General features: G+C 39.3%; 1 protein-coding gene across 1 annotated transcript in view; it reads left to right on the forward strand.

The window, feature by feature from the left end:
* The window catches only part of ARHGAP42 (Rho GTPase activating protein 42), a 251,289-nt gene that overhangs the window by 214,868 nt on the left and 23,387 nt on the right, over positions 1-13,034 (forward strand). Inside the window, exons 13-17 of the mRNA XM_010977801.3 lie at positions 5,414-5,476; positions 6,425-6,499; positions 7,213-7,297; positions 7,845-7,903; positions 10,423-10,528. Of these exons, the coding sequence (XP_010976103.1) occupies positions 5,414-5,476; positions 6,425-6,499; positions 7,213-7,297; positions 7,845-7,903; positions 10,423-10,528 (388 nt within the window). The remainder of the gene's footprint in view (positions 1-5,413; positions 5,477-6,424; positions 6,500-7,212; positions 7,298-7,844; positions 7,904-10,422; positions 10,529-13,034) is intronic.

Raw genomic sequence — 13,034 nt, forward strand, 5'->3', positions numbered from 1 at the left:
AAAAAAAAAAAGATATATTTCAATTAAGCAGGGAAGAGCTAAGCATGTGGGATTGGCTTTATTTCATTTCGTCCTTTTTGCCATAGCAAACTGTTGTGCATCGTTAGATCAGAGCTGGCCGGGTGATGCTGTGGTCTCAGAGACTTGACCACAGTAAAGGTTCGTTTCTTGATCGTGCTGTGTGTCCATTCAGCTCAGCTGTGATTCTCTTTATATTTTTTTTAACATTTTTTATTGATTTATAATCATTTTACAATGTTGTGTCAAATTCCAGTGTTCAGCACAATTTTTCAGTTATTCATGGACATATACACACTCATTGTCGCATTTTTTTCTCTGAGTTATCATAACATTTTGTGTATATTTCCCTGTGCTATACAGTGTAATCTTGTTTATCTAGTCTACAATTTTGAAATCCCAGTTTATCCCTTCCCACCCTCCGCCCCCCTGGTAACCACAAGTCTGTATTCTCTGTCTGTGAGTCTATTTCTGTCCTTTATTTACACTTTGTTTTTGTTTGTTTGTTTTTGTTTTTGTTTTTTAGATTCCACATATGAGCGATCTCATATGGTATTTTTCTTTCTCTTTCTGGCTTACTTCACTTAGAATGACATTCTCCAGGAGCATCCATGTTGCTGCAAATGGCATTATGTTGTCGGTTTTTATGGCTGAGTAGTATTCCATTGTATAAATATACCACGTCTTCTTTATCCAGTCACCTGTTGATGGACATTTAGGCTGTTTCCATGTTTTGGCTATTGTAAATAGTGCTGCTATGAACATTGGGGTGCAGGTGTCATCCTGAAGTAGATTTCCTTCTGGATACAAGCCCAGGAGTGGGATTCCTGGGTCATATGGTAAGTCTATTCCTAGTCTTTTGAGGAATCTCCACACTGTTTTCCATAGTGGCTGCACCAAACTGCATTCCCACCAGCAGTGTAGGAGGGTTCCCCTTTCTCCACAGCCTCTCCAGCATTTGTCATTTGTGGATTTTTGAATGACGGCCATTCTGACTGGTGTGAGGTGATACCTCATTGTAGTTTTGATTTGCATTTCTCTGATAATTAGTGATATTGAGCATTTTTTCATGTGCTTTTTGATCATTTGTATGTCTTCCTTGGAGAATTGCTTGTTTAGGTCTTCTGCCCATTTTTGGATTGGGTTGTTTATTTTTTTCTTATTGAGTCGTATGAGCTGCTTATATATTCTGGAGATCAAGCCTTTGTCGGTTTCACTTGCAAAAATTTTCTCCCATTCCGTAGGTTTTCTTCTTGTTTTATTTCTGGTTTCCTTTGCTGTGCAGAAGCTTGTAAGTTTCATTAGGTCCCATTTGTTTATTCTTGCTTTTATTTCTTCTAGGAGAAAATTTTTGAGATGTATGTCAGATAATGTTTTGCCTGTGTTTTCCTCTAGGAGGTTTATTGTATCTTGTCTTATGTTTAAGTCTTTAATCCATTTTGAGTTGATTTTTGTATATGGTGTAAGGGAGTGTTCTAGCTTCATTGTTTTACATGCTGCTGTCCAGTTTTCCCAACACCATTTGCTGAAGAGACTGTCTTTATTCCAATGTATATTCTTGCCTCCTTTGTCAAAGATGAGTTGACCAAAAGTTTGTGGGTTCATTCCTGGGCTCTCTATTCTGTTCCATTGGTCTATATGTCTGTTTTGGTACCAATACCATGCTGTCTTGATGACTGTAGCTCTATAGTATTGTCTGAAGTCTGGGAGAGTTATTCCTCCAGCCTCTTTCTTTCTCTTCAGTAATGCTTTGGCAATTCTAGGTCTTTGATGGTTCCATATGAATTTTATTATGATTTTTTCTAGTTCTGTGAAATATGTCCTGGGTAATTGGATAGGGATTGCATTAAATCTGTAGATTGCCTTGGGCAGTGTGACCATTTTAACAATATTGATTCTTCCAATCCAAGAGCATGGAATATCTTTCCTTTTTTTAAAGTCTTCTTTAATTTCCTTCATCAATGGTTTATAGTTTTCTGTGTATAATTCTTTCACCTCCTTGGTTAGATTTATTCCCAGATATTTTATTACTTTGGGTGTCTCTTTATATTTTTAATCTCAAATCCAAGTTCATGGAGTAACCTATCTCTATAACATTGTTGATCTTGTGCCAGAGGGGAGAAGGCTACTACATACCAGCCCTTCGTGGCTGCTGGATAAAACATTGTCACTTCCATTCATATTTCGTTGGCTAGTGCCTATCATAGGGCAAAGCCTGTCTTAGAGGGAACTGAGAAACAGAATTGTCCCGCAGGAAGGGCCAGCACATATGGATGGACTGTAATCCCAGGCTGCTGTGATCTGAGTTCAGTTGCAATGAGAGGACGTGTTTGTTCATTGTGATTTATTGAAGCTTCATGAGACTAAAAGGACATGTATCTTAATATCCAACTTGTCTCTTCAGTGACCAGCTAGATTCACAGTGCCTGAGTGGTTTAGCCTTGATCTCCACTTGTTTAAAGCAACAGATCATTGCTCTGGCTCCAAGTATTTTTAAAATAAGTAACATGGTATGCCTCTTTGAAGAGTAACACTCCTGGCAGAGGGTGCCTCAAGCCCAGTGACTTCAGCCAAGCCCAGAGTTACCTCGTAGGTGTGATTTACACATGTAGATTTCACATCCTCCCCTAGCCAATGAGGATGATGATGGCAATAGCCAAAACGTCCGTAGCACTTACCGTGTTCCAAGCAGTATTCTGGGAGCTTTGCAGATGTTAACGCGTTTCATCTGTGAATAACCCTTTGCTGACAGTGCTGTTATCCTTGTTGTATAGAAGAGGAAACTGAGGCAGCGAGATTAAAACTGTGCCCAGTAATAAAGCTAGCAAGTGGGAGAGTAACTGCTGTCTCTTTCATCCTAAAGCAGTGATGTGTGGACGGGAGCGCGTGGAAAAGGGGACTAGCATCTAATTAGGCTTGTGCCATTGACGCTCTTCACTGCTTCACGTGCTTTTGTCTTCATCTCACTAGAGCCCTTTGATATACGCGTGGTTGCTCCCCTGATGCTACAGATGAAAGAAACAGAGTCCCTCAGAGTTAACAGGCACACTTCCATCGCAGAGCAGTAAGAACCCCAGGTTTCCCTGGCTCTAACCAAACTGGGTGCTCCCTCTGCATCGTGGGACCTCCCTGTACTCTTTCAGGCAATGGCAAAGCACGTGCAAAGGACACAAAACAAAAATGCATGGTGATTTTTGACAACACAGTATATTCTTTCACATCTCTGAGTTGATTGATAGTGTTTTACTTACTCGTGTGGAGAGAGCTAAAGCCCGAGACTGATGGACACAGCAGGACAGCGGCACCCATGGAGTGACCCAGCGGTCAGACTGGGTGTAAGGTTCTCTTCTCCATCATGAGCCTGTGACACAGCTTTATTAGGATGGAACGGGGCATTGCTGCCAAATATCCCAGTATTCCTTCAAGACAGAGCCTGGTTACTGCTTATTTTTCTCAAAATGGATACTTAGAGAAAGTCTGTTTTTGTATATCACAATTAGTCATTTAGCCAAGAGCAGGTTTTATTGAAATTTTTTTAAAAAATGGCTTTCTCTTTCTTTTAATCTTTTTTATTGAAGAGTTGAAAAATGTGACTTCAAGAACCAAATGGTATAAATGTCGCGAACTTACAGCTTTAATTGATACAAAATGCTAGTGTATCATTTTTACCAGGGTTACGTGTTTTGGCTCAGTTTTTATTGTTAAAGATGAAAATTAATCATTGGTTCCTTACCTCTCCATTCACCTGTTTTCCTATGTTTAATAAACATTTTAAACTATTTGAATATACTGTAATGCTGTGTTTGACATTTTGGGTTATTGGAAGCAAACCAATCACTTCTTGGTGTCCAAAAACTCTCCCTCTCATGTAGGTAGTCACTGCTAGTAAGGTGCTTGTTGAACAGCCTTCTTGTCTGTTGCGTTCACCTAAAGCATTCACTGAGTTCTGTTCACTTGACCTCTAGAGCACTGGGGACACACAAAATATAAATGAGCCAGTTCCTATTGGTGCTAACATATATTTTAGTTTTGACAGTTTTACATTTTTAAATCTATTTTTTATTTCTAAAAACCAATTTTTAAAAAGATCAGTTACAAAATCCAGTGAATAAAAATGACAGTTTCTACCTTCTATCATTTTCTTTCTTACTGGAATTTGCGTGGATATGTCTAGAGCTTTTTCCTAGGAAGACAGAAACATTGATACCCTCAAATTTTATGTTTTAAGAAATTGGGTCATCCTGTCCTCCAGACTGCGTTTTTCACCTAACAACACATAATAGTCTTCCAAGTCAGTATCTCTAGTTTGTTGATTTCTCATTTCTCATCTAAAGTTTCTCAAAACTTTCAGTCAGTTCAGTTTCAGTGATTTTCTGTTCTAGGATTTCTTCAGTCTTTTAACTTTTCCTGGCACCCTTTAAAAAAGTTTGTAGTGTAATTTTTTGGTATATATTTTTCGTCTGTGGATCTGTATAGTTACATGGATGTGTTTAATCCACCATCTTCAAATGGAAGCCAATTTTCACTTTCTATTGGTTTGAATTGTCCTCTTATATTATTTGGGAATATTAAGAAATACCATATTTCCATCATGTGATTAAATTTTTCATTATAGTATGAAAAAATTTTTTGAATTCTTCCTCTGGATGTTCTTTGGTATTCTTAAATCCTTTCTCTTTAAACAAGTAATCTAATTTGATCTGGCCCCCAAACCTTAAGAAACTTTGAATAGATTTAAAGGAAATCTGGCAAAAAGCAATGAAAATAAATTGCTATTTTGCAATGGAGGATCTTTGGAGGGGTTTTAGTGGACCTAAACCTATTTTGAATTATTTCGAGCATGATACAAAATCCAGTAGAAAGAACATTGGACTTGAATTCAGGAGAACCGAGTTAAAATGTGGCTCTAGGTCTTGAGAACAAAGAAAAACTAAGTTTTCAGCATTCTGATGAATCATCTTAAGATTGCAGAGCTTTCTCTCTACCTCATAATGTTGTTTTGAGAATCTCTTGGGAAAGAATATGTGAATAGCTTTGTAACATAATTATTAACACACAGTAAAAGTTTATTTTTATTGCATTTGCTTCTGTCATCTGGAAAAATATATAGTAAAGGATATTGCTAATTTTAGGGAAAATGGATGGGATCAATTTAACCTATTCCTTTCTGTGAAAAATCTCTGTTTCTAACTAAGCAAATTGATATGAAAACATTAGGGAATGTGAACCTCCCTCCTTCACTTCTACCCCCAAATAAAAGTTCAGATGCCAACCAAAATATTTGATAAGCTTAGTAACAACCACTCTGCCATCAAGTCATATAACAATGGAGCCAGCTGAAGCAGGAATGTAAGTTCAGCATAAATAATTAATATGATTTTTCTTTCACTTTCAGTGTACTTAAATGAAGCAGGGTTCAACTTTGTGAGAAAATGCATTCAAGCTGTGGAAACGCGAGGTCAGTGTTGCCTGACGGGTACACCATCCCTGTCTTGTGGTCCCTTCTGACGTCGAAGCTGCTTAGAAAATGGGGATGTATTTAGTTATTAACATGAGGTTAACTTTAAGAAATATATGAATTATAAATTATCCAAGCACATAAATAGCTGTAGTTTGAACTTGAATTTACCAGAGTCATACTATCAACATACTTTAATGAATTTTTATAATATAGCTTCGCTTCACTTCTTACTGATGGACGCTGTATTATTATTATTTTCCCCAAGCTTTAGGAAGTTAAGATTGCTAAAGAGCTTGAATTCAGCTCTCCTCTTTCCCTGCATTATTTCCCTTAGTGATTGTAACCATTGTCCCAACTTCAGCACCTTTCTTCCCCTCTAGTCATGACCTCTGTCCTGAAGTCCACTGTGTTTGCCTGTTTCACTTCTGGGGAAGCTAGTCTAAAACAAAACTCCTGTTGGGCTTTGGCGTTCTGTAAACTTGGCTCCCACTTAGAAGTCCTGAGAAGTTAAGTAGGTTCCTTAAATTCTCGGAATCAGTTTCCTCACCTTTAAAGTGAACCTGTCAAAAAAAAATGAAATAAATAAAATGAAGCTGTCAGTGCTGTGGAAGTGTTGAACTTCCCTGAACGTTCCCATGATTGAGGGAACGGCATATGAGACATACTGACCATCCTTTCCCATCTGGGGTGCTTTTTATATTCACATAGTGGTGAATAGGCAGGTGTGCTTTGCCGCTTTGAAGCCCTTCATAGACTTTCAAATCACTGTTCAGTGTCTGCTCGGAGCAGTGTATGTCTGATGGGTGTTTCCAGGGTAGGTGTGCTAAAGTGAAAGTGAATACATAGCTTTCAAATTTTAGGTAAGCATATGTCTGAGTTTTTAACACTTTGTACCTGGGAAGCTGTGTTTTAAGCTGCTTTCCTGTGATTTTTCCTTCTCATCAGGTATCACCATTTTAGGCCTTTACCGAATCGGAGGAGTGAACTCCAAGGTTCAGAAACTCATGAACACTACATTTTGTAAGTGTTGGATGAAGCCAATTACTTAATTTTTATATTCATATAGAAAGTCCAAACCATAGGTTTCCTTGAGATATAGATTATTGCTTGTCTGAGTATTTTCAAGTCATATTTAAAATTAATATTTGTATCCTGTTTTTAATGCCCAGTTATGATAGATGAACAATCAGAATTTGAGAGGGGGCCTTTTATTTATAATATTGGGCTTTTCCTCAAGTATCCTTTGATTAGCTGGAGGTACAGTAAGATTTATGGATGCTGGGATTCAAATTGCATGACTTGGAATCCTAACTTGGCCAGTTAAGAGCTTTGTGACCTTGGGTAATTTGTTTAACCTCTCTGTGCCTCCACCTCCTCATTTCTAAAATGAGGATAATAATGGCGCCTGCCTCATTAAGAGCTGTAAGGATTTGGTATGTTAATCCATGTAAAGCACCTAGAAGCATTCCTGGCACACAGTAAATGCTCTGTAATGTTAGCAATTAGCAAACATGTGACATGAGAAACTATATTCCACACGAAATCTTTGAGGTTCAGTGTCAGAGTGGGCTTTGCACCACCTCATGCAAACAGCTGTCCTGAGGTTAATTCCATCGGCATTCTAAGAAATAAATGCCTCTCTTTAACTTACCTATGTTTGTGTCCATTTCCTTAATGGTGAGGGTGACATTTCGAATTGCACAGTTTAAACATCTTATTTTCCTTCTTTTCAGCTCCTAAATCCCCTCCCGATATGGACATTGACGTTGAACTGTGGGATAACAAGACAATAACAAGTGGGCTGAAGAACTACCTCAGGTGAGGGGGCTGGGCTCCTGCTGCCCTCGTGTGATGGCTCGGCCACCCCCTCGGCGGTCACCGTGGGTTCCGTGAGCTCCACTCCTTAGCGTGGGTCCTTCACTTACGGTGGAATCGTACAGGCTGGGGACCTTTATGTTTAGTGTTCTGGAACCTATGTGTGGTTGTTCAAAGAATAAACCAGAAAGGCTGCAGTATGTTATGAATACTAAATAATAATTTCTGTTTCATATTATTTTGAATTAGGGTTTTCAATACACAAAATTGAAATTGAAAGGTTTGTTTGTTTGTTTTTAACTATTGCCCCCATATCTGAGAGAGATTTTAGTTCTGTGGTCCAAAAAAAATTGTCTTCCAGCCTCCCCTTGTAATACAGTGATGCTAAGGGACATTGGTGTCTCTGAAATCTGCCTTTTAGAGCTGTCTGCAGCCTCCCTGCTAGGACTTTGTCATACACCTAGTCACCCAATTCTTAAAGGAGCCCTGAAAGTTCAGGGACAATCAGAAGATACTGCCATTCTAAAATTTGCTTCATTCTCCATTGTAGGTGCCTTGCGGAACCACTGATGACTTATAAATTACACAAAGATTTTATTGTTGCTGTTAGTAAGTACATTTCCATTGGACACACTGTAATTGCTGTGGTTTTATGCTGTGTTAGAGGTGTAAGTTTAAACCTGCTAGTTAACGTGTTCCTACATACTGCTTAAGAAATTGTCACTCTCATATTTAATAGCCTACAACATGGTCTATAAACAAATAAGAAATGGCAGAATGAACTAAAATAATTTGTTACTTAAGAAGACCTCATTGGGGTGATAAGTATTCTGTGATTAGAAAGAGCTGTGAGGAATTATTCTAATTTTATTCTGCTTGATTGATGAATGTCAGTTTCTTACAAGAGCAACTTCATGGTTAAATAGACAAGACTGCAAATAAATACAGGCAGTTATGTGACCACCCCCAGCATACACATCCTCACATGCTATATTCCTAAATCTGGAGAAACAGTCAGATATTTTTGGCAGGTGACAAGCTCTTCCATCAGTCCCCTTCCCTTCATGTGATATTTATTGGTGATGATCACATATCTATGTTATTTCTTTAAATCTGTGACTGCCATAATATGATATAAATAGATAGGTTTAATTCAAAAATTGTGGGGAGTTGGGGAGGAGTCAGTGAGAATCACATAGACTGAGAAATTCGAAGTGTGTCCTTGTAATACATTGAGCTCAAAGTACCAGGTCGCCGTGTGGAAGCCCATGGCGACAACTAGTGATGGTTAGGAGTTGTCACTTCCTTGTTCAGATGTATGCAGTGTGACTGTAACAAGAGTATTTTTCACAATCCAAGAAAGAAATCAGCTGCATTAGTTTATTACCACACATTGTAATGTCACAGGAAACATTATCTGCTGATAAAAGTGTCAGATAACGTTGAATGACCTTGGTTTTGAGCCGAGGATACACGACTGACCCCATGATCTCATAAACATCTATACTACTTAGCTTTCTCCTGAAAGCTTTGCACTCCATGTCCTCTTTACAATAATCTATCTTCGTGGGAAGAACAAAACCTTAGAAAACATATAATCCAACCTCATTCTATTAACCAGGAAATCAGGACCCAGAGCGGGCAAGTGACTTTGTCCAAGGACGCTAGTAAATTCATGGCAAGGTCAGGACTACAAGCCAGCTTTTTGATTCTTAACCTAGAACTCTTTCTTATAAAAACTGTTGTTTTGTAACAAATTGTGTTTGATCCACTTAACAGGAATGGCTCAATGAGCCGGTTGTTTTGATGCAAACAGCAGGTCGCAAGATTTCTTTTTCTCTCCACTTCTGTGGCAAATACTGAACATATATTCCCTGCCACAATAATGTGTCTAAGAGTTAATCTTTTGTATGGGATACTAGTAACATTTAGTAACATTTGGTATTATTCGGCTTCAAGCAAGAGAAGTGCAGCTCAGGGAAAAGGGGAAGTTATTCAGAGACGAGGGGGAGTCTCAAGCTGCATCCTTGGCAGAGGATGGGTCATGCCTTCCGTGACCTGCACCAGGAACCGTGAACTTTAGGATCCTCTGCCTGTTCTCCCCACTCTCTTTGGAGGGTTTCTCATGTCTGTTCTTTGCTGCATGTCTGCCACATTCTTTCCTGACAGATTTTCTTGGCTTTGAAGCACATCTGGTCATGATCTGCCTGGTTTTACATGATCTGCCTTTCCCCACGTCCTGCAGACTGAGTGTTGGTGTCTGTCTCCATTCCACCTCCTGGGAGAGACCTCATGTTTGGCCCAGCCACAGCTGGGCTGCTTCTCCACCTCATGTCCAGGCAGCCACACCCAGAAGAGATGGGGGTACCATAATATAAACCCTATGTGTTGGGCACTTTCTGGAGAAAGGTCTGGTTAGGGTGGACAGTCCCCCCAGCATTTGTTTATCATGATAAGAGAATGTTAAATAGGTTCCTTGTTCTGAAGCATTCAAAGTTTTTCTAGCAGGCATGTCAGCATCTTGGCTTTCGCCTTGCAGCCTAGACTTGCTTTAGATGATTTTTGGCTTTTCAGATTTACCCTTGTCAGTGTAGGCTTAAAATCTACCAGGCCTTTGTGCATGCAGTAATCCTGACACCTCAGCAAAGTAACTCCCTGCTGTCCTTGAATCTGTAAAATCTGGAAAGGAGTGCCCGCTTCCTCTGGTCTGATGGAGTCACTCGGAGGTTTCGGTGTGACAGAGTGCACTACGGTGCCTCACACGTGAGGCAGTTTATAACACCTGCTGGGATCACTCACCTGGCTAAAGGTTTTATTCTGTCCTTGTGCGGTGAAACCCAAGCCGGAGATGCGTTACGGTTGTACGGAAGGATACAGTTCAGGGGCTGAGAGCTCAGGTCTGGATTAGATGAAGCTGGGTCTGTTTGCCTTCTCTGCTTACTAATTTCAGACTGTGAACAAGTTACTCAATGTCTCTAAGCCTTAAAAACGATAGTGAGAACACTCACCACATGGAACAGGACTTACAGGCAGGAGGTGGAAGTGGTTATGATGTTTCAATCACTGACGTTTAAGTACACATCTTAATGCAATTAAAATTCAAACATTTGCAACCTTCTATGTTACAGAATCTGATGACCAGAACTACCGGGTGGAGGCTGTGCACGCGCTGGTGCACAAACTGCCGGAGAAGAACAGAGAGATGCTGGACATCTTAATAAAGCACCTGGTCAAGTAATTCTCTGACTTAACATTGTTCACTTAACTCCTTGTTCCCCCGTTAAGTTTAAGCATGTTTATGTCTTTTTAAAGGGTGCGATGGAGCCGTAGCGTTGCCACTGTAATGAGTCCCATCAAATGTGCTGAAACAGGATGTGGCAGTTTCTTTTTAAGATACATCTGTATGTTTGAGTGTGTGCCTGTGTGTGTTTACGATACGCAAATAACTATATCCTTTGCACCAGTTATACTAACGATGAAAAATTTACATGTCAACCTAAAAATATATGGAGTATTTAATTCTTTCTTAATTCTTGTAGTTGCATTGTAAGCTCTAGCTCTGAAGACCAGTTCTCTATTCTAGTAGGGTCAGCAGCTTCACCCCTGCTATGCTAATGTTAGCTTCCTTCTCCAGAGGCATGGTGTCTCTTGGTCTTTGAAGATTTTTCTTATTCTCCTGTTAGTTCATCTGTGTATTTAAAAATCTTGATAGATAGATATTGTATTAGTCACGTTTCTCCAGAGAAGCAGAACCAGTAGGATGTGTGTGTGTGCACATACATATACGCATATATAAGAGATTGATTGATTGCAAGGACTTGGGTGCCTGATTGTGGTTGCTGATTTCAGGGCAGGCTGGAGACCCAAGGAGGAGCTGACATTGCAGCTCAAATCCAAGGCAGTATGGAGGCAGGATTTCTTCCTCCTCAGGGGATCTCAGTCCTTTTCTCCAACTGATTTTGGATGAGGCTAACTCGCGTTATGGAGGGTGGTTTGTTTTACTTAAACGTCTGCTGATTTAAATGTTAATTTCATCTAAAAAAATACCTTCACAGAAATATATAGAATTATGTTTGACCAAGTCTTCGGATACTGTGGCCTAGCAGATCTGACATATAACATTAACCATCACAGACCTGTCTGTCTAGAGTCACACATATGTACACACTTAATCCAGAAGATTTTTTTTTGCCATTCTGCTGGAAACAATAACCCAAATGCATAAGAATTCCCCCACAGCCTCATTTAAAAATAGATTTTTTTTCTCTTAATGAGAACCACTATTTGCAATCAAATGATTTATTCTTCCTTGTTTGCTACAGGTAGTGGCCCAGTTTATGCTCTTTTGAGCCGTGCACATTGGAGATACTGCTAAGTATTAGTGTCTCATTTTAATTTGCAGGCCTTGAGATAACATGAATTACCCCCACCCCTTGAAATAAGAAGGAAACCCACTAGGAATGACATCCAGTTCATTATTAACTATTGCTCGTGGCAACACCTCTTTTAGCTAATGAACCAGGACTCAATATCCTTGGTCAGAATTATGTAGTCTTGAATTATATTTTTGAGTTCTTCATGAAACTTAACCACATTGTATTTCCTGAGCATCTCTTGCTGTGTTCAAGCGAAGTTTTTAGTAAAGCCTTTTAAAATGGACTTTTTTTAGAGCCTCATGAATGTCACGTAAAATGTTTTTGCTTAATTATGCATGAACACAATCCTTACCATTAATTATGAATTTGATACAGGAAATAGCAGAGATTATCTGGTCACTGAAGAGTTCTTAAAATTCTTTTGCTCAACCTTCACCACTGTTCCTGAATTTCTCTTAAACCTGTAAGAGGTCAATCTCCGTGCACTGGGCAGTGGCCATAGAATGTGTGCCCACGTCACCAGTAACTTACTTAAGTAAACTATTAACAACTAATAACACTCTTGGTCCCCGGCCACCTTAGTGGCTTAAAAAGAATTTAAGGTGAGTGACGTAGTTTGGCCAGTGGTCTAAAGGATCCAAAACTGGTTCCAAATCTCCATCAATTAGTGTTAGACATGGTATCAATCGTTGATTTCTTTTTGAGAATACTTTGTCTGTAAAATGTGGCCATCTGTGGTCTCTCCTATGACTCAGACTGTAAGTATTTAGAAGTGCAGTTGGGTCTCTGCTTCGTGCCCCAGAGGGAGTGAGGTGCAGAACTGGCTGAAATGTGGGATGGCAGGGGTCTGTACCACCTCACTAGCCCAGCGGGAAGGACAGTCAATGAAGAGAAGATGGGTGATGAAAACAGTGCATCTTCTGAACAACATATTCACCACCTCTTCTTTTCAAAACAAACCAGTTTTTGTTTACAATTTCTCAATTTATTCCCAGTGAGCTGAATATTAATCACAGTCTAGGTTACTTAAACTCCTAGAACTTACATTTTAGCAAGTGTACCTAGAGCTGATTTAATTACATAGAAGAATATTACTTTAAGATCACATTTTATTCAGTTTAACTCATTTAATTCTCTCAACCCTGCTCTGAGGGTTGTTATACTTCATTGATGAGGAAACTGAAGCCTAAAGGTAGTAAATAACTTGGCTGATTGCACCCAGCTTCCAGGTCAGAGGGACCCAAGCTTTGAATCCAGACAGGCTCACTGCCTTTACAGATGACTTAGTAGATTCTCTAATGCGTATTAAGCAATTAACATATAACATATGATTGTATAAAGAGGAAACTTAGAATGAAATTATT

The sequence above is a fragment of the Camelus dromedarius genome, chromosome 12 (genome assembly GCF_036321535.1).
Source record: "Camelus dromedarius isolate mCamDro1 chromosome 12, mCamDro1.pat, whole genome shotgun sequence".
Taxonomy (NCBI): Eukaryota; Metazoa; Chordata; class Mammalia; order Artiodactyla; family Camelidae; genus Camelus; species Camelus dromedarius.